The 18,941-nt window shown below is 39.5% G+C and overlaps 2 protein-coding genes across 4 annotated transcripts in view; both read right to left on the bottom strand.

The window, feature by feature from the left end:
* The window catches only part of LOC144661116 (toxin CrTX-A-like), a 285,950-nt gene that overhangs the window by 16,049 nt on the left and 250,960 nt on the right, over window positions 1-18,941 (bottom strand). The gene's annotated exons all lie outside the window — the stretch shown is intronic.
* The window catches only part of LOC144661103 (uncharacterized), a 249,438-nt gene continuing 235,423 nt past the window's right edge, over window positions 4,927-18,941 (bottom strand). The window contains exons 1-7 of one of the 3 annotated variants that reach the window (XM_078521807.1): window positions 13,373-13,490; window positions 12,908-12,970; window positions 10,463-10,572; window positions 8,064-8,136; window positions 5,884-7,093; window positions 5,386-5,527; window positions 4,927-5,085 (exon numbers count right to left, since the gene is read on the bottom strand). In XM_078521807.1, the coding sequence (XP_078377933.1) occupies window positions 5,080-5,085; window positions 5,386-5,527; window positions 5,884-7,093; window positions 8,064-8,136; window positions 10,463-10,572; window positions 12,908-12,962 (1,596 nt within the window). In that variant the 5' untranslated portion in view covers window positions 12,963-12,970; window positions 13,373-13,490 and the 3' untranslated portion in view covers window positions 4,927-5,079. Of the gene's footprint in view, window positions 5,086-5,385; window positions 5,528-5,883; window positions 7,094-8,063; window positions 8,137-10,462; window positions 10,573-12,028; window positions 12,075-12,907; window positions 12,971-13,372; window positions 13,491-18,941 lie in introns of those variants that run through there. The other 2 variants (XM_078521809.1, XM_078521808.1) reach the window with 2 other exon arrangements.

Genomic DNA, 18,941 nt, shown 5'->3' on the forward strand with positions numbered 1-18,941 from the left:
CTGGCCAGGCATGGCGGGGAAATCAAGGATCAAGTCCAAAAAGTGTGCAATGACTTCCTAGCCAGAAAACAGAAAGAGCCATTGATGACGCACAAGATCCCCGAAACTCGTTTTTCAAAGGTAGTTGGTAAGAACTATTTAGTGACTGTGGACTTTTACAGTGACTACTCTTGGCTAGATTTCTGTAAGCTGATACCACCGCAAAATCAGTGATCAAAGCAACCAAGTGCCACTTTGCACGTCATGGTATTGCTGACATGGTGACCAACAATGATTAACAGAATTCCAGTAAGCTCTTTGCCAAGTTTGCTTATTAATGGGAATTCCAGCGCATTACCACCTCACCTTTTCATGGTCAAAGCTATGGGAAATCTGAGACTGCAGTAAAAATTGCAAATAATCTTGTAAAGAAGGCGAAGCGAGATAACAAAACCTGCAGATGTAGTTTCTTGAGTGGCGTAACAAGCCTGACAGCTATGTATGGAACCCTGTCCAAAAGCTATTGCCTCAACGGACTAAAACCACCATCCCAACAGCTGAAGCATTGCTCAAGCATGAGGTTCCTAATGGAGTTTATGACCACTTCAAAAGGAAGAGACAGCAGGTAAGGCAGCATTTGACAAGCGTGCAACACCTCTGTCAAAGCTCCAAGTAGGAGAACCAATAAGGCTTCAGCCAACAAACCCTAAAACTCCATTGGAGAAGGGAACATGTGTTGCAAAAGTTTCACCACGCTCATGTCTTATTGAAACAGAGAGCGGAAGCCTTCAGACGGAATCGTACGTTCATTCGTCAAGATCCTATAGTCAAGCACTGGTCATACCTGAGAACACTCATAGCAGTGCGAAGAAGCAGACCTCTTCCAATATGGATTCACCACCCACCTGGGCAGATTCTTTTATGAAACAGTCACAGGCAATGACAAAGAGCTGTGAAAGCCCTCAGCCAAGGATCCCTGCGGCAAAAGATGCGGAGACTCTGCAATCACAGCAGACCATTACTTAGACTTGCTCCAAGTCACTCGTTTCGTGCCGATACAGTTTTATTTACTTGAGAAGCTTGCTTTGAAATCGCGCGGTATTTTTTTATTTGATCGTGCGTGCGCGTAAAATGTACGAAGCAACACTAAATGACACACTTAATCGAGGAATGGCCGGGAACAAGCGATTGTGTCACTTGCAGGAAATCAATTCTGGCTGACGTTTTTTGCCGCGAAAAAAATTGCATCATTGTGTGCCGTGTGCAGTTGACGTGCACCGTGGCGTGTATAAAAATTGTGATTTTCTTCCCTGTTTGTTTTTTTTTTGGCTCTTGATAGCTCACTCGTTTCTGTAAGATTTAAAATGGGCAGGCACAAAAGAAGAAATTTGTGTTGTTTGTTCCAAAACTGGTTTAACTGCCGATGTGAGAAGGAAACAAGTCTGGCCAAGAGGTAAAAATGCAAGCGTGTCTCGCGAGCAAATTGCACCTAAATCGGCGAGCAGCGCGCGCTCAGTAAGTTCGCGCGCAATAATATGATTGACATAGTCTTGATGGCGTCACCGGTGAAAAAATCCACCGGTGACGCCACTTTTCAAAATTGGCGAGCTGCAGGGGAGGCAAGCGCGCTGCAGGTGTTCCGCAACGATCCTCCGCCATTTTCTTTTTCACGCCCACGCGCGCCATCCGTTTCCGTATCCAGCGGTCTACTGCGAATAAAACGAGCCTTTTGGATTACGTTTAACCGTTACCAGAAGCGGGAGAACCAGTGTCCGCCCATCGAAACTCAAGGATTATGTGACAAAAAGACAGTGAACTTTAATTTGATGCTGAACTCGTATGTTGAACGGAGAACATTGTTGAGTTTTCAGCAAAAAATCCTTTAGACATTTTTTCTTATAAGTTGTGGACAGTTGCATCTGGTTGTATGGTTAACATTCTCAAGCTTGTTTTGTGTGACTATTCAGTTTTTTTATTTGTATAAAAAAAGGAGGACATGTTATATGAGGTAGTATCTAGGATCTCTCAGAATCCTTTGAAGCAGCCATTAAAACATGGTTTCCATTAAGGGAAGTGGTCATAATAATTGTACTCAACGAGGACCCACCTTGTGTACGGGTATTTGGCTATGCAATATACCACTTGTCTGATTGGTCAAATGGTTAAGAGGAAATCCGCCGGGACTTCGATTAGTTATTGGACAAAATTATGTACCAAAACTATTTACACCTGGTTGCAAGCTTTTGTGTTACTGCTTCAAATATCTTGTCGAAAGAAATCTTTTCTAACAACACCAAACATCGAAAACAAATTTCGAAGTTCCGCTGAATTCCACTGAATCGCTTAAGACGAATTTACAAAATGGCTACACGTGAGATTTTGCCTATACCTTGTGAACTTTGAAATTCATTTTCTCAGACTCTGATAAGAAATTGTTGTTGGTGTTATCACGGATAATTACTTACATCTTTACCTTTTATTAAGGGTAGAAAATAACGCTATAGGATTTAAATTATTCTGGTACTTGATTTTTGTCCAACTTTAATAAATATTACTGGACTTCCTAGTGGATTCCGTCTTAAAATTTATTGGCCTCAAAATTCGCGGTGAGACTTTCATAGTAGGTGTGAATGAAGCTGGCATTGCTGAAAGAATGGCATGAGGAGGTTTGAATCTTAGTTTCTACTCCTCCTCAGGGCCATACAAACAGGACACCATCTTTTGAGGTTGGTAAGGGGTTTTGACATCGACATGATAGAGCACAAACTGACAAAAAGCAACCGTGGACAGCTGTTTCGACCTGGTTGGGTCTCTCATGCCGATGTCGCTTTAAGTGCTCTACGTAGTATCAGGTTTGCTTATTGGGGATGCCAGAGGGCATTCCTAGTTGTTTTCAGGGTGCGTGTGTATTTCCCTTGGAAGTGAGGATAATTAGATTAACAACCGAAATAACCAATAACAGCATCATATATTGGTCCCTTGGGTGTTGGGAAAACCGGTTTTGGCAAAGTTGGGTAAATTGTGAGGAACTGAGAAAAACAGGTTTTGATGCAGAAGACAAGAAAGTTAGTCAAATGCATGAACTCGAGGATAACTGGTTTTGCAAGGTGATTGATCGATTGTTTCTATTTTCGTGTTCAGGTATCTTTGTGTGCAAACAAAATCGCTTTAGTTACTTTCAATAAACCCGGGAATAAACCGCCCGAACTAGCTAACATCTAAGTTTTTCAGTTACAGTTGGACTCTAATTCCTCATATCGTTGAAGCGACTGGTGGAAATACGTCAACGTTCGCAGGCTATGCCAATACGATAAGCAAAAGCGAATTATTTTGGTACTTTCGTTCGTGAAAGCTAAAATCCCTTGTGCCGTCAAATGTCTCACTTTCAGTGCGTTGCTAAGCTTGCTTCCCTTGAACGGGCAATTACTATCTTAAACCACGTGCACATATGGCATTACTGTTGTTGTAACAGTAAAATGTACATTATCTAGAGAAAATAGTAATCTTGTCATCATGTGATTTATTTCGAATAACGTTTCTTCTTCTTCAAACTACGCACTACTGTTTAGTGCACCGTTGTTGCGTTAGTTGACCATTTTCCTGGGGTCACCGCTTAATGGAGGTTACACTGTACAGGCAACGTTCTTGTAAGTAACTACCCTTGTTGAGCTTACAGAAAGACTAAGACTTCAAAAGAGTTAACTATATTTTTCGATATTTTCTTTCTCTGAGAGCTTCAGGAGCATTTGGGTCGCATCATTTATAGTTTATGCTTTTCATGGGTCAACCGTTTCTTTAGTTTGGTGTATACCCAGAATACGCAGAGTGTCCAACTTTTAAGGGAGCTGTTCTGTGATAAGCCGAACTAAATTCAGGAATTTCAGGAATTAAGTTCGACAAAAGCACGATAAAAACACGGCGTCTGAATCAAACTTTTGAATTGAGTTCGGCAAAGCAATTTGTTTCGACACGCTATGCCGTGCTACATGACTCTGGCACGGCAGCGGTTCAAACGTCGTGCTTTTGCCGCACCAAAGCAAATTCATAAATTGTATTAATGTATTTTGGCGGGATAACGTTACGGCGAGGAGTAACGAGGAGACCCGATAACAATTCTCCATTACGGAGTATGCGCACATCCTCGTCCCCAGGGTCTTCTCCGTTTTCAGCCGCCATTTTGAAAAAAAAAACATGGCGGCCAGCCATAGGCCGGGAATACAAACGAATAAGATCACACTTATGAGAGGGAGCAGGGCGAAGAAGAAGCTAGCGAGGCAAAGAAACAAACATGCACAAACATGTTGCAAAACGAAACGTTTTTCTGTTACTTTACTTTTTCATTTTTGTTGGATCACCGCTGACTAATTGTCACGTAGCTTCAGTCTGAATCAGATGCGTGTCGTGCTACAGTCGAACCTAATTGCAATTTAGTTCGGCACGGAGAAGACCCTGGGGACGATGTTAAGTATTCTTGCCAGACGGCAAAAAAAAAACATGGCGGCCAGCCAAAGGAATACGAAATTTTCTCTGCTAAAAAGTACGTAGAGGATGTTTCATTCAAAGAAGTAGACGACCCTTATGACAGGGAGCAGGGCAAAGAAGAAGCTAGCGTGGCTGAATCTGAAATAAACAATTTTTGGAAACTAGAAGAAAGCTCAAACTATTGGAAATCCAGTTCTCTCATTGCAGTCTATTTGCTGGTAAAACACAATCGGGCGCGCGTTTCTGTTTTTAACAAGGGAAAATCGTGATTTTTTTCCTTTACAATACATAAAATTTTAGACCTTTGGAGTGTCTTCTGACAAAATTTGACGACTTTCCCGTATTTTCTATTCGCTCACTGATGAAACTCGCTCATAGGAAACTCGGGCTCTTCTCACAATATTCCAGGGCCATACTTCAGGAAAAAAATACTAACTGTACTACTAAAAAAACAACAAAGCAAACTCGAACGTAAGTTATGGTCTTTTATAATCTCTTCCCAAGTTTATTACATGACTTTAATAAACATTACGACTGTTTGGGGACTGGGAAGTCTATAATACTATGGCGGTTACATATGTGATTCCACGTCGCACCATTCCACTGGAAACGGTTTCATTACACCTAAAAAGGTAAAAAAAAAAACGTTTTTCGTAATAAGCTCGTTATACAGAATAGCCAGATACTCATTTTTCTCATTTTTACATCTCTAAATACCGTTTATAGCTGAAAAACATCGCAAATTTGTTGAATAATGATGTGCTAGCATAGTACTAAGATCAGTAAAGGAAGTGTGTTCCTCTAGCTAATAGTTTGACCTCCCTTCCCCGTGTTAGGCATTAACTAAACGGATATCGCCTTTACAAAAACAGTCTAGTACAAAGCAACAGCTAAAGATTTCTTCAACTGACTATTTATATTAACCTTTCTTAATCCCCACGTCTTTCCGCCATCCTTTTTCATGGTAACGAGATGCTTTGGGTGAAGCCAGCTTTTAACATAAGATAGCTCTGCATTACACATCTCGTCCGGTGGTTCCCTATTGCACCACCGTTTGTTTTTTATTCTGTATAAAAACACAGCAGTGTTCCAGATCAGAGAAAGACTTCAAATAAATTATCGTAAGTGAACTAACCGTGCATGAGGCCTATTACAAGAACTTCTCTAGAAGAAAGCAGCTACATTGCGACTACTCTCCCTTTTTTTCTCAAATGGATCGTGGACCCGTCATATTGAAAATCTTGGCGAGCCAAATCTAGGAATAGAACAAGATTTCACCTTCACCGTCCCCATCCCAAAATACCCTGCCTGATTTACCCTTTCTCCAGATTTTGTTTGATAGGATATTATATGATCATTGATGGTTCGGCCTTATGATTGAATCGGTAAAAATTCAGGAAAAGTGTTTAAACAACTAGTTACCTGTAGCCATGATCTTTGGCCTTTGTAATCTCCCACAGATTAGGGTCATCGTGTTCTATGGTTACAAAATACTGATCAACAAAGGCCGTGCTCCAGGTCAACATCGCGTCACAAAGAACTTTTTTTGGGCAGGTGTACTGGTTGACGATACTAAACAAGTTTTTCCCATGAGGTACAAGCTTCCAGTAGTAGTCGCTCCCAAACATAAGGATGGCAATTTGGCCCTCTCCCTCGCTAACCCCAAAAGGATAGTCCGGGTCGTACCCGATTTGTCCAACACTGCCTCCCACCGTTACGGTTATGGAGAAATTCCCAGCAAGGGAACGGTCATAATTGTCTATTTCTAGAACCTCCAACATATATGCGTCAGTAAGTTCGTATTTATCTGGATCAAAATATGGAATGACATTGTTACCGATGTCGGACTCGTAAAGAAATTTAAAGAGAGCTTTTGCACTTGTTCGGAGACTGTTTTGGAACTCATAAACACCGTTACGGATGTTTGATTGCGAATCAGAAATCAAAGCAGCCATCTGTTGCAAGATGACATCTTTCAAAATTGACATTCGCACGTACAGCTCGATATACTTCAAGCATTTTTTGCCTTCCTTTCTCTTGTTCCCTCTTATAATGTTACGGATCTCGGCAGCCAGAGTTCCCATAAATTCAACACCATGATAGACTGGAACATGGGCTGAGAGTGAAGTAGTTTCAGAATCACTGAGTTGCTTTCCAGATTTAGCAACGCCGTTCAAAAACGATTTGGATTTTTGGAAAGCGGAAATGGCCCCTTCAGCTTGGTTACTTAGATCTCGAGAGTACCATTTTTCGATTTCTTCCCTGACCACCTCATCGACGGGTTTTGGGGAAGTCCCTTTCCCAAAAAGACTTAGAAAACCTGAAATGAAATTGAGTGCTACACCGATAATTTGCCCATGTGGCCCAGCTATGTTGGAGAAAGCAGCTATTATCTCAATAGCACCGCGAATGGCACCGACGGGATCTGTTCCAGCATTGGCGAACTTTTCCAACTTTTCGGCAGCTGCGTTCAAAGCTCCAGCAATTTCTCCACGTCGTTCTTTTGGAGTCTGAAGCCAATTGTTTTCCAATTCTCTGAGCCCGTTCTTTGCCCGAGTAGTCCATCCCTCGTTCTTGTTGGACGTCATTTTGGTAAGTGAGCCAGTCAGATAAGAAATAGCGTTACTGGGAGCTAGATGAGGAAGACAGAAGTGAAAAACACATGTTTCATTTCATCCAGAAGGCAAGTCTTGTCTACCTGAGACGAGCTACATTCAGCTGGCGTAAATGTTTCCAGGCATGCTACTCAAACAGGACAAAACAAACATTGCAGTTAGTAGAAGGCAGACCAGTTGGCTGTATACAAATGTGACCTATGAATTGAACTCGGGACTACCGAGAACAACTCCATCGATCTAGCTAATGACAGGTAGAGGGCTTGAACCCCGGCAGCGCTGCGTCACTGTCTTTACCACTCGAAAATGCGAATGTGTATTGAAGGTCAACTGATTGTCAATAAGCTTATCTCAAATTAAGCTGACTTTTCTTCCCAAATTTGCAATGGGTGATCAGATGAGTAGATTCGTGCGCATGCAAGTTTCGTCTTTAAGTTTTCCGTCCTTTGACAACTGTTTTGTTGTTTCCACATAACCAGTCAGTGTTATAGTATTTCAGTAAATCGATGCGGACGTAGCCAGGAAACTTATCAAAGTGCATTTTTCGCCGTAATGTGGTGTATCAGGATGCTTTTGACATGCTTGCGCGACCTACTCTCTTTGATCTGGTGTCGCAGACAATCCAGGATGTCGCGACAACCAATTCTCGATAACCAGAGGCTCACAACGCAACATGACGTTACTAAATTCTTATACTCATCTAACTGTTAGCCTGGGGTATGTTCTAAGCAGGTTGTTAAAATGCGTTCAATTCCAGCCTCGACGTTCTTTTAAGTGTGGATGAAGAATAGAATTGATCTCCATTAATCGCTGTATCAGTTAGTAACCTACTTAGTCAATTTGTCTGTTTGTCTCTCCGTCCGTCTGTCTGTCTGTCTGTCTGTCTGTCTGTCTGTCTGTCTGGCTGTCTGGCTGTCTGTAGGTAGATCTCTATATCTGTTTGTCTCTCGGTCAGTCTATCTATTTTCATATCAGTCAATTACTCACGGGAATTGTCGTGGAACTTGTCCTGGGCTGTTCCATTCTTGGACGACTGTTTCTTCCCGTGTTTCGCTTTTGCCTGGAGATGCATAAAAGAAGTAATATGATCAAAACATAACGTAGACTACCTAGAAGAATTTGGTCATACCGATTTATCGATTGCCGGGTAAAATGATCGTGCTCAATTAGGCGAGAAGCTTCCCCGGCCTTCACAAGCCTCTTCGGGTACAGACACATGATTTCCTGTTAGGCTTTTCAGCTAGTACAGATTTACCGCACCGTAATTACAGTATATTTTGCAAGCCGTTTAACACAACCGGCAATATTAAACGTAATTATATAGCTGTCGGTAAATCCTATATTGTCAGCGCAGCTATTTTTCCTTAATTTCTGAGAACTGCCCAATTTGGGATTAAGGTGACTCGATCGAAATAAATGACGGGCTGTATGTCGTCAAAAATGTCTAATAACTTCACCATTCTGACTCGATTTCCTTCAAACTTTCGCATTTTACTCGAAATTTATCGAAGCATAATACGCACGTCAATATGTCGATGTATTATCGTAGTTTGCGCGATGTTACTTTATTGAACACACCTATTTGGATAACTGTATTACAGACTGAGCGCTAGATTTCGTTTAAACTACTGCAATTAGCTTATTTAACATCTATATGACTCCAAGTTTCGAGAAATCGTTGGAACAGAAACCCGATACAATTGATCATCAAAAGTTAATCCGAGCAAACCGGGAGCTCCAGCGCTCCACACGCCGACAACGAAGACAAAGAAAGTTCATAGTTGATAGCTCCAAATCACACAGCTGAGGAAAGTTTGAGCAATACTATAAACTCACCATTTGCGTCAATTAGGAAAGTCGCCATTCGTTTCTAACATATAACCGTACGAATTCCAAAACAACCGGACCAAAATGAGCATCACACATTGTGCACCCGTTCGGAGCTGCAGAGTTTTAAATGAAAAAAGCACTACTCCAACTCTTATTGAACACGGCCATGTTGTCGTTTGAATTCTACAGCTGACGCTATGCATGCCGATTGATGAGATAAGAATCACACATGGATAGGGGTGCGTACCCCTATGTTTGGCCGCCCCGGCCGTCAGTCAGACCCATAAGACTGCGAATACAAACAGACTACATTTTACTTAGTACCACCCCCGCGCCCCACCAGAGGACCGCCCCCCCACTGTAGGAATTGACGCGTGCGGACACAATGCCGCAATATTTGCTTTCCGGGCCGGTGTTATTTGTCGCGGCGAACTTGGGGTGGGTTGGTGGAGCGTTCGGAAGATGAGGGGCGGTTGTCCGCGCCGTGCGTGCGCGGGTGAATGTGGGACGGACCGCCCGTTTATTTTGATCGAGTCACCTTAAATTTGGATAGTTTCAATTAGGACTTTCAGTTAAAATGCACAAACTGTCCAATTTAAGAAAAATTGAACAGTTTTGTCTCAGCCAATCAAATCGCCAAATAGCCAATTAGCACAAAGCATAGCGTTAGCCCTGTAAACTTGTCGCATTGTAAACTTGTCGCAATGGCGGAATTCAGAGGCAAGTTTGCCACGTTTTTCCATTCTTTTTGAGCTTTTCTGCAATAGTAACAACAAAGAGAAATTTTCTACGTTGTCAGAAGAGGAGCTAGCTACACTAAGAAGCAAAAACCAAGAGCAAAACACCTCCAATAGTACAAAACTTGGGTGAACGTAAGTGCAGCGAAGCGAAACAAGAAATCTGTCAGATATTCATCGCCATGAGCTAGATGCAATTCTTTGTCGTTTTTTTTGCAAAAATAAGAAAAAAAAAGAGGGGGAAAAAGAAAAAGGATAGTGGAAAGGAGTTTGTCAGATTCAAGAAGTTGTTACGCTCTTCGGACACTTTGTTTACGACTTTCATTGATTGATGCAGTGTTTTCACTCACTTTGCAGCAAGCTTCGCAAACTCAGGTGAATAAAAGTTTTATTTGTGAAGACAATGCTTTGAGTGAGTTGCATGTGCTGTGTTATGCCTACTATTGTTGAATGTTTTTCCCGTTCTGGACATAAGTTTATTGTTTACGCTGGATTGACTGACTACAAGCTATATAATTAATATGTAACCGGACTACATGCTTGTCCAATTTGGAAATAATTTGATGAAAAAAAATCCAAATTTGGCTGCCCTCGGAATTTTTTTCATCAAATTATTTCCAAATTGGACAGCATGTAGTCCAATTACGTATACTAATTAGATTGTTGGCTTCATTTAAATCCGGCGACTATAGCAATGCTCAGTCACCACGTGACTTTAATTCGAGCCTTGAATGGATTATTGGTTATTGGTTATTCTCCTGTCAAAACATTTCTTAAAGTGGAAATGTTCTGAATAAGGTTTATGGCTTTATGCTGTACCTTTTGTAGAACCTTTTCAAGCCAGCCCTCTTCTCCTTCGCTTGTTAGAATGTCAGTTATGTCTTCTTCGTTGTCTTGTTGTACAACTTTCCGCTTCCTTCCAGAACTCCCTGAACACGGGAACGAAATCAAGAAAATGAAGCAATGCAAATAAAACAAATCCACAAACAACGCGAGAACCACTCTATAGTAGTGCCTTGTACTTGACATAGAATATGGGACTAACAGTTGCCTGTCAACTGTTGCTTGTTTCAGATTGATAATGAATAGGAGACAATGAAAAATCGAAACCAAACTGGTTTGAGAAATTTTAAACCAAAAGTAAATTTAAACCACAGCATGTTTAAGGAGAAAAAAACAAAATCCGATACAAATTTAAATTGGAGTAAAACTGATAGATCAAACAATGACCTTATTAACAAAAAGCTGCGTTAAATACATATGAGTTTAAACAGATTATTTCTTTCAGAACTTTGGGACGAAAGCATAAATCATCTAGAACATTAAAGAATAAGAGAGAGTGGACTGTAATGCAATGTTTGTAGCTGTTTGATAGAACGTCCATTAAAAAAAAAACATGAAAAAAGAGTAAATACCGTGGAAGAATATTTTGAAATAATTGTGTTCTTCATAAAGGGAAGTTAACTTTTACGTCCCCGCGGGGGGGGGGGGGGGGAGACACTAACTAAAGAGCAAGGGAGGCTTAGTAGACTAAGTAGAGTTTTTAAGATATGAGACCTAAATAGAAAAAGTTCTGCTAGTCGAAAAACCGTGGACTTTAGTTTCACAAACGGTAAATCATGTTACTTGATAACTTGTTTTAGGCTTAAGTTTCGGGACAAACATGTAGTGTCGATGGTTGATGTAAAACTTGACTTAAATCGCACTCGTTGTTTGTTTCAGAAAGAACAAGTTTTGCTACGCTTGACACAAATCTTGTCAAATCACATTAATTTTTTAAAGTAACAGAAACTACAACGAATCATATTTAATTTCTTTAGATATATCTTTGTATCTTTAATCGCCTCTGTGTCCAAGAAGGTATATAATACACAAGAGCACAGAATAAAGAGAAATTGTTTTTTTTTTTTGTTTCGGAAATTTGTGCTTTAGTATTCAAATGACTTAAAATATAAAAAAAGTACCGTGAAGTAAAAGAGACCTTGACCAATAGGTGTATATAAAATCCTAGCCACAAGCAGACAACCTTTTCACTCGCAGATTCTAAAATATAGTCGACCCGTGTGGTTTTTCTTTCGTACCTTAGAAGTATCAAATAAATGGGTTTCTATACAGCTCTTTAAAACATTTCAAAATACTGTTAGCTTTTTACTTGAAATATTTTGAAGCAACTGGTCTAGGTTCTCACTTTTGTGCGAAGTTGTGGGTGGTCGTTTAAGGAGCTTCGTCACGGACAACACATCTTAAATAAACTGGCAAATTGTTTTCCAAGTTCGTCTTTCTTAACCCACGAAACCATCCTTTGTGGTTTTCTCAGTTACAAAACTATTGCTTTGAGGTTTTCTTCAAATTAAAAGTAATTAGAAAATGAATGAAGGAAAATACCTTGGTATATCTCCTTTAATTTTTTTAACATCAACTCTCGCTGTTAAAATCAGTGGGTGGTCGTTACCTTCTTGACATTTAGGTGATGAAGAAGGGCCCGGACGCACTGGACTGACAAAATTTGTTTGGCTCTACCAAAAATCTCGACAAATTTTGTCTCTACCAAATTTTGAATTCGGCAATCGTGGACGCACTTGAAAACACCAAATTATTTGTTAACCACAAAGTGTCAATCATGTTAAAACTGTACACCTTCGATAACTTTCCGTTCGCTAAAAAGAGTCTTACTTTCCGGCCGATAAGAGCCGTATTTTTCGCTTTTAGTACAATTCAATAGTCTTGACTCGCCGCGTTTTGATTTTGATCAGCAGCGGTACTTGTACTCGGGCGGTTTGAAAATTGTGCCAAGCCAGGAGTACTTGCATACCGGAGGTGTAATGGAAAGAAGATTTGCGAACCATATATATATTATAGTTGTTGTATGGAGTAGATGGTCATTATAATCTTTGCCGTCCTCCACGTCGAACTGTCGAGAAAAAATAAAATATTTTGGCGGAAATCTGCAAAGCGAGATCAAAAATACTTGCTTGACGTTTTCCTATAGATTAAGGCGTGTTAATTGAAAAATCTGTCAGATTTGACGCTTGACAAAAATTGGTCCTGCTCCGAGGCAGGACGACGGCGCCTTTGAAGTTTGGTAAGGCTTGACAAAATTTGGTAGATCTGAAAATCACCGGGCGCACTTGTCTCCCGGAACTGGTGACAGATTTTTTAGCAAAATAAACAAAAATTTGCCCAGTGCGTCCGGGCCCAAAGTCACGACACCAGGGTTTAAATTGATTCTTATTTTTCTTGGGTTGTTGTTACGTTTACACGTACCTTGTATAGGGAACACCACTAACACTGAAATAATAAGCAGTGAACTGCACTTCATTTTGTCACCTGTTAAAGAAATTTCTCATATTTTACATTAAAAAAACTAAATTCCTCTGAAAAAAATAAGTTACAATATGTTAAACTTAAGAAAGTTGTAAATACCAATATCACGTCCTCGCAATGAAGGAATATCCTACTTACAATGAAAGTTATAATAGAGGTACTGACATATTGTCGTCGTTTGCAACAAGATTTCTTCTGTTACAACGACATTGAATAAAAATAACAACTTAACCTCACCGACACATGTACAACAAGACAATTGTAAGTGATACGATTTGCAGCAGAAAAAATTAACAAAACACAACGATCATTGTTTCAGACGATAAAACCAGAAAAAGGCTGGGATAACTCCGCATCAAGTGTATGGTAGCTATAGGCAGGATTTGAAACTAAATACTTTGTTACCTTTCTGTTAGCCAGGCAAGGTGTTCTGTTACTGAGCCAGTTTTCACCAAACCTTTTTCTCATGCTGTGTGTTCACGGCTCATGAACAATGTTGTCACCGTTTCTGGTGTCATAATTCAGATAGCAAAGATTGTGATTAGCCGGGCACACAACTTGTCAACTCCCACTTATTAAAATTGTAAAACTTAAAGTCAAAACCAACATAGTCATAACAATACTGTCGGGTGTTGCTTTGTGTTACTGTTTAATAAACGATAAGGGAAAGAAGAGTAAAGTAAGTCTTTAATGGCAATTCCTTTCCATTTAACAGATAAAACTCTTTAATACAACGCTTGTGACTGGCCATACCTATAATTTCTAGGTAGCCTCCATTTTAATGTGTTTTTAATAAACGCCCTTAGTTCAATGAGTTTTCTCCTATTCCACTTTGGAAGCAAGGTCAATTATGGTTCAGATATTCTCGTGAAGGTAATAGAATAATGAAAAGTGCATGAAAGAATTCATATGTGAGATGCGGATAAGATGTAAAGTAAGAAAAGGATCCTTGCAGTGAATTTGCAATTAAACAAATTGTAAAGAAAGAAGCCACTGTGCGGGTTTCGCTTTATCTTACTGTTTAATTAGTGATAAAGTAGAGAACAGTAAAATAAAAGTCATTTCAAATTGCCGAAACTTCAATTCCTCTCCACTTTACTGATAAATACTCTCTAACACAACATTTTTGACTGCTGATAGCTTCAATTTCTAGTAAGCTCCCACCTGAACGTGTTTTTAATAAGCGCCCCTATTCCAATGAGTTTTTCTCTTCTTCACGAAATTCTCCGCCTTTTTCCTATTACTTGTAGTAAGCGTGGTATACCTAGTTATGTTTAGTTTTAAATTGAAAACAATATTTGTTTTCTTAGTTCAGATTAAACTCAAGGACAAAACCAATATAGTAACAACAATAGAGTGCGTTTGTTGCTTTTCTTAGTAGAGTACTGTAAGGCCCAGGCAAACGACGAACTTCACATGAGACGAACTCAACTGCAATTTGGGTTGACCCAAACACGGTAAAGCTTGACGGTTGGGTGAAACGTCGAACATAATTCGTCGAACCAACCGTCGAACCAAATTCGAATTCAGAGCAGCAAGGTACGTCCATGAGAGAACAGGGCAGATACAGGCAACAGGTGATACAGCTCAAATCACCGATTTCGCCCAAACTTAGCATTAATGTTGGGTATGGTGAGCTGTTCACTGTGGCAAAACATTAGCTCAAAATATTTTATTCCCTTGGAGTTATGGCACCTTTTGCAAAATTGGCCATTTTTCACTAATTTATGCATATTTAATTAGCTGACTTTGAATGACCAGTTCCACAAGAAAAAAAGACTTCTGAAAATACAATTAACGGCATTATATTCTGTGGTTATTAGGCTTTAAGTACAATAATTTACTTCAACCGTCCGATTTGATTTATTCTCCTCAAACAGTCTTGTGGAAGGTACACATTTCGTACTGCTGGAAATAGCCTTCAATTAGTGCCAAATATCTCTCATGAGCAAGAACTTATATACATTATTCTTACATGGGTAATGAAATCCATGATTTAACTTCACAAAAATGGCACAAAATGTTTGGGGACTAATATATTTTATTCGTACTGAGGAACTAAACACACGTGACTTGATTTCTTGCTATTTCATCAAAATTCATCGAACACAGAAGCCATTTATTTACTCAATTTGGCACAAAATGGGTACAAAATAGCTAATCAAGCATAAATCTATCGATAACAATCAAACTATTGGCAAAGAAAAGGCACCTAGGGCATTTTTCGGAGCATTTTCAGAGCCATATAAGCTTCTTAATTTGGCAATGTTGTGATAGCAAATGTAAATACAACAGCCAAAGATTTTCTTCACAAGCTCGCTCAAACCAACATCTAGGCACATCAAAGTTAAGAAACAAGAAAGTAATGCTACATACATGCCATGGCCACTTATCTACACTTAGATGCTTTCTTCTGAAGATTTCGTTCTTCCTTGCTGCACTTCGATCTCAGTTGACATGTGTACTGTTGCTTTGAGGCGCGCTGACCTCAGCCAATCCATCGTGGTTCATACTTTGTGAAAGGTATAAAAAGGTTGTCAATAAAGTCATTCAAAGAGCTGTTCAAAGTTCACGGGAGGAAAGTTCTCTCAGCCAGTTTACATGATATAAATTTAACTGGAAATAAACAGCCGCTATTCCCCGCCATCTTGGATTTCTAGTTTTGAGCCTGCCGGTTCAGTCAGCGGTACACTTGTCATCACGCGCGACCACACTGTTCATATATTTGTTTTTCCTCCACGAATGTTCGATTTCATCAGAGTAAGTACCGTATTTATTCGATTAAGCGTCCTGAACGCTTATTAAATTTTTGGACCGTGAGAGTGGGCGCTTATTCGAGGCTGGGCGCTTATAAAATTTTCACGATTTTCAGCGAAAAGTAAGTTTTTTTTTGTAACAAAAAAAATGACTGTTCATTTAAAGTTTCTGAAAAGTAGAGTAAAAACCCGCGAGTACGAAATTATTGTTTTTTTTAGATAGCCTAAGCAGGTTCTTACGTAAAGGGTTATTAAAGCAAATTTAGGCTAATTAGGTTCTTAATAGGGTCTTAATTTCTGAACAAAAATTTCAATGCTGTTATAGAGATTTTAGTGGTGTTCGGCCTTTTTCAATTCTTGTATAAGACTTGCATACCACAAAGTGTTTATGTCAAAATAAAGCACTAATGCACCTGTCACTGGAAAGCCAAAAACCCATCAAAAAAAGGACCAAAAAAGAGCGGGAAACCATTTCAACTTTTTCAAAAGGCAATAAATGGTTTTATTCTAATCCCCGGGCTGCACTGATTAATTTCCACACCCTTTTAAGTGATTCCATATTCACACCTTTGACAATAAAGCAAAAACACATCAAAAAAGGGCCCAAACAAGGACGGGAAACCCTTTCAACTTTTTCAAATGGCTATAAATGGTTTTATTCGAATCCCCTGGGTGCACTGATTAATTTCAACACCCTTTTAAGTGATTCTATATTCACACCTTTGACAATAAAGCCAAAAACGCATCAAAAAAGGGACCAAAAAAGGGCGGGAAACCCTTTCAACTTTTTCAAATGGCTATAAATGGTTTTATTCGAATCCCCTGGGTGCACTTATTAATTTCCACACCCTTTTAAGTGATTCTATATTCACACCTTTGACAAAATAGCCAAAAACACATCAAAAAAGGCCCCAAACAAGGGCGGCAAACCATTTCAACTTTGTCAAATGGCTATAAATGGTTTTATTCGAATCCCCTGGGTGCACTAATTAATTTCCACACCCTTTTAAGTGATTCTATATTCACACCTTTGACAATAAGGCCAAAAACCCATCAAAAAAGGGCCCAAACAAAGGCGGGAAACTGTTTAAACTTTTTCAAATGGCTATAAATGGTTTTACTCGAATCCCCTGGGTGCACTGATTAATTTCCACACCCTTTAAGTGATTCTAAATTCACACCTTTGACAATAAAGCCAAAAACCCATTAAAAAAGGGACCAAAAAAGGGCGGGAAACCCCTTTTAATAGTTTCCATATTCACACCTTTGACAATAAAGCCTAAAACCCATCAAAAAAGGCCCAAACAAGGGCGGGAAACCATTTCAATTTTTTCAAATGCCTATAAACGGTTTTATTATATTCCCCTGGGTGCACTAATTAATTTCCACACCCTTTTAAGTGATTCTATATTCACACCTTTGACAGTAAAACCAAAAACCCGTAAAAAAGGGCCAAACAAGGGCGGGAAACCATTTCAACTTTTTCAAATGGCTATAAATGGATTTATTCGCATCCCCTGGGTGCACTGATTAATTTCCAAACCCTTTAAAGTGATTCTATTTTCACACCTTTGACAATAAAGCCAAAAACCCATCAAAAAGGGCCCAAACAAGGGCGGGAACTCATTTCAACTTTTTCAAACGGCTATAAATGGTTGCTTTCGAATCCTCTGGGTGCACTGATTAATTTCCACACCCTTTTAAGTTATTCTATATTCATACCTTTGACAATAAAGCGAAAAACCCATCAAAAAAGGGACACAAAAGGGCGGGAAGCCATTTCAACTTTTTCAAATGGCTATAAATGGTTTTATTCGAATCCCCTGGGTGCACTGATTAATTCCCACACCCTTTTAAGTGATTCCATATTCACACCTTTGACAAAATAGCCAAAAACACATCAAAAAAGGCCCCAAACAAGGGCGGCAAACCATTTCAACTTTTTCAAACGGCTATAAATGGTTTTATTCGAATCCCCTGGGTGCACTGATTAATTTCCACATCCTTTTAAGTAATTCTATATTCACACCTTTGACAATAAAGCCAAAAATCCATCAAAAAAGGGACCAAAAAAGGGCGGCAAACCATTTCAACTTTTTCAAATGGATATAAATGGTTTTATTCGAATCCCCTGGGTGCACTGATTAATTTCCACACCCTTTTAATTTATTCCATATTCACACCTTTGACAATAAAGCCAAAAACACATCAAAAAAGGGCCCAAACAAGAGCGGGAAACCGTTTCAACTTTTTCAAACGGCTATAAATGGTTTTATTCGAATCCCCTGGGTGCACTGATTAATTTCCACACCCTTTTAAGTAATTCTATATTCACACCTTTGACAATAAAGCCAAAAACACATCAAAAAAGGGACCAAAAAAGGGATGGAAACCATTTCAACTTTTTCAAATGGCTATAAATGGTTTTATTCGAACCCCCTGGGTGCACTGATTAATCTCCACACCCTTTTAAGTGATTCCATATTCACACCTTTGACAAAATAGCCCAAAACACATCAAAAAAGGCCCCAAACAAGGGCGGCAAACCATTTCAACTTTTTCAAATGGCTATAAATGGTTTTATTCGAATCCCCTGGGTGCACTGATTAATTTCCACACCCTTTAAGTGATACTAAATTCACACCTTTGACAATAAAGCCAAGAAGCCATCAGAAAAGGGACCAAAAAAGGGATGGAAACCATTTCAACTTTTTCAAATGGCTATAAATGGTTTTATTCGAACCCCCTGGGTGCACTGATTAATCTCCACACCCTTTTAAGTGATTCCATATTCACACCTTTGACAAAATAGCCCAAAACACATCAAAAAAGGCCCCAAACAAGGGCGGAAAACCATTTCAACTTTTTCAAATGGCTATAAATGATGTTATTCGAATCCCCTGGGTTCACTGATTAATTTCCACACCCTTTTAAGTGATTCCATATTCACACCTTTGACAATAAAGCCAAAAACCCATCAAAAAAGGGCCCAAACAAGGGCGGCAAACCATTTCAACTTTTTCAAATGGCTATAAATGGTTTTATTCGAATCCCCTGGGTGCACTGATTAATTTCCACACCCTTTTAAGTGATTCTATATTCACACCTTTGACAATAAAGCCAAAAACCCATCAAAAAAGGGCCCAAACAAGGGCGGGAAACCATTTCAACTTTTTCAAATGGCTATAAATGGTTTTACTCGAATCCTCTGGGTGCAC

The sequence above is a fragment of the Oculina patagonica genome, chromosome 7 (genome assembly GCF_052425735.1).
Source record: "Oculina patagonica isolate OP01 chromosome 7, crgOcupat, whole genome shotgun sequence".
NCBI classification, from domain to species: domain Eukaryota; kingdom Metazoa; phylum Cnidaria; class Anthozoa; order Scleractinia; family Oculinidae; genus Oculina; species Oculina patagonica.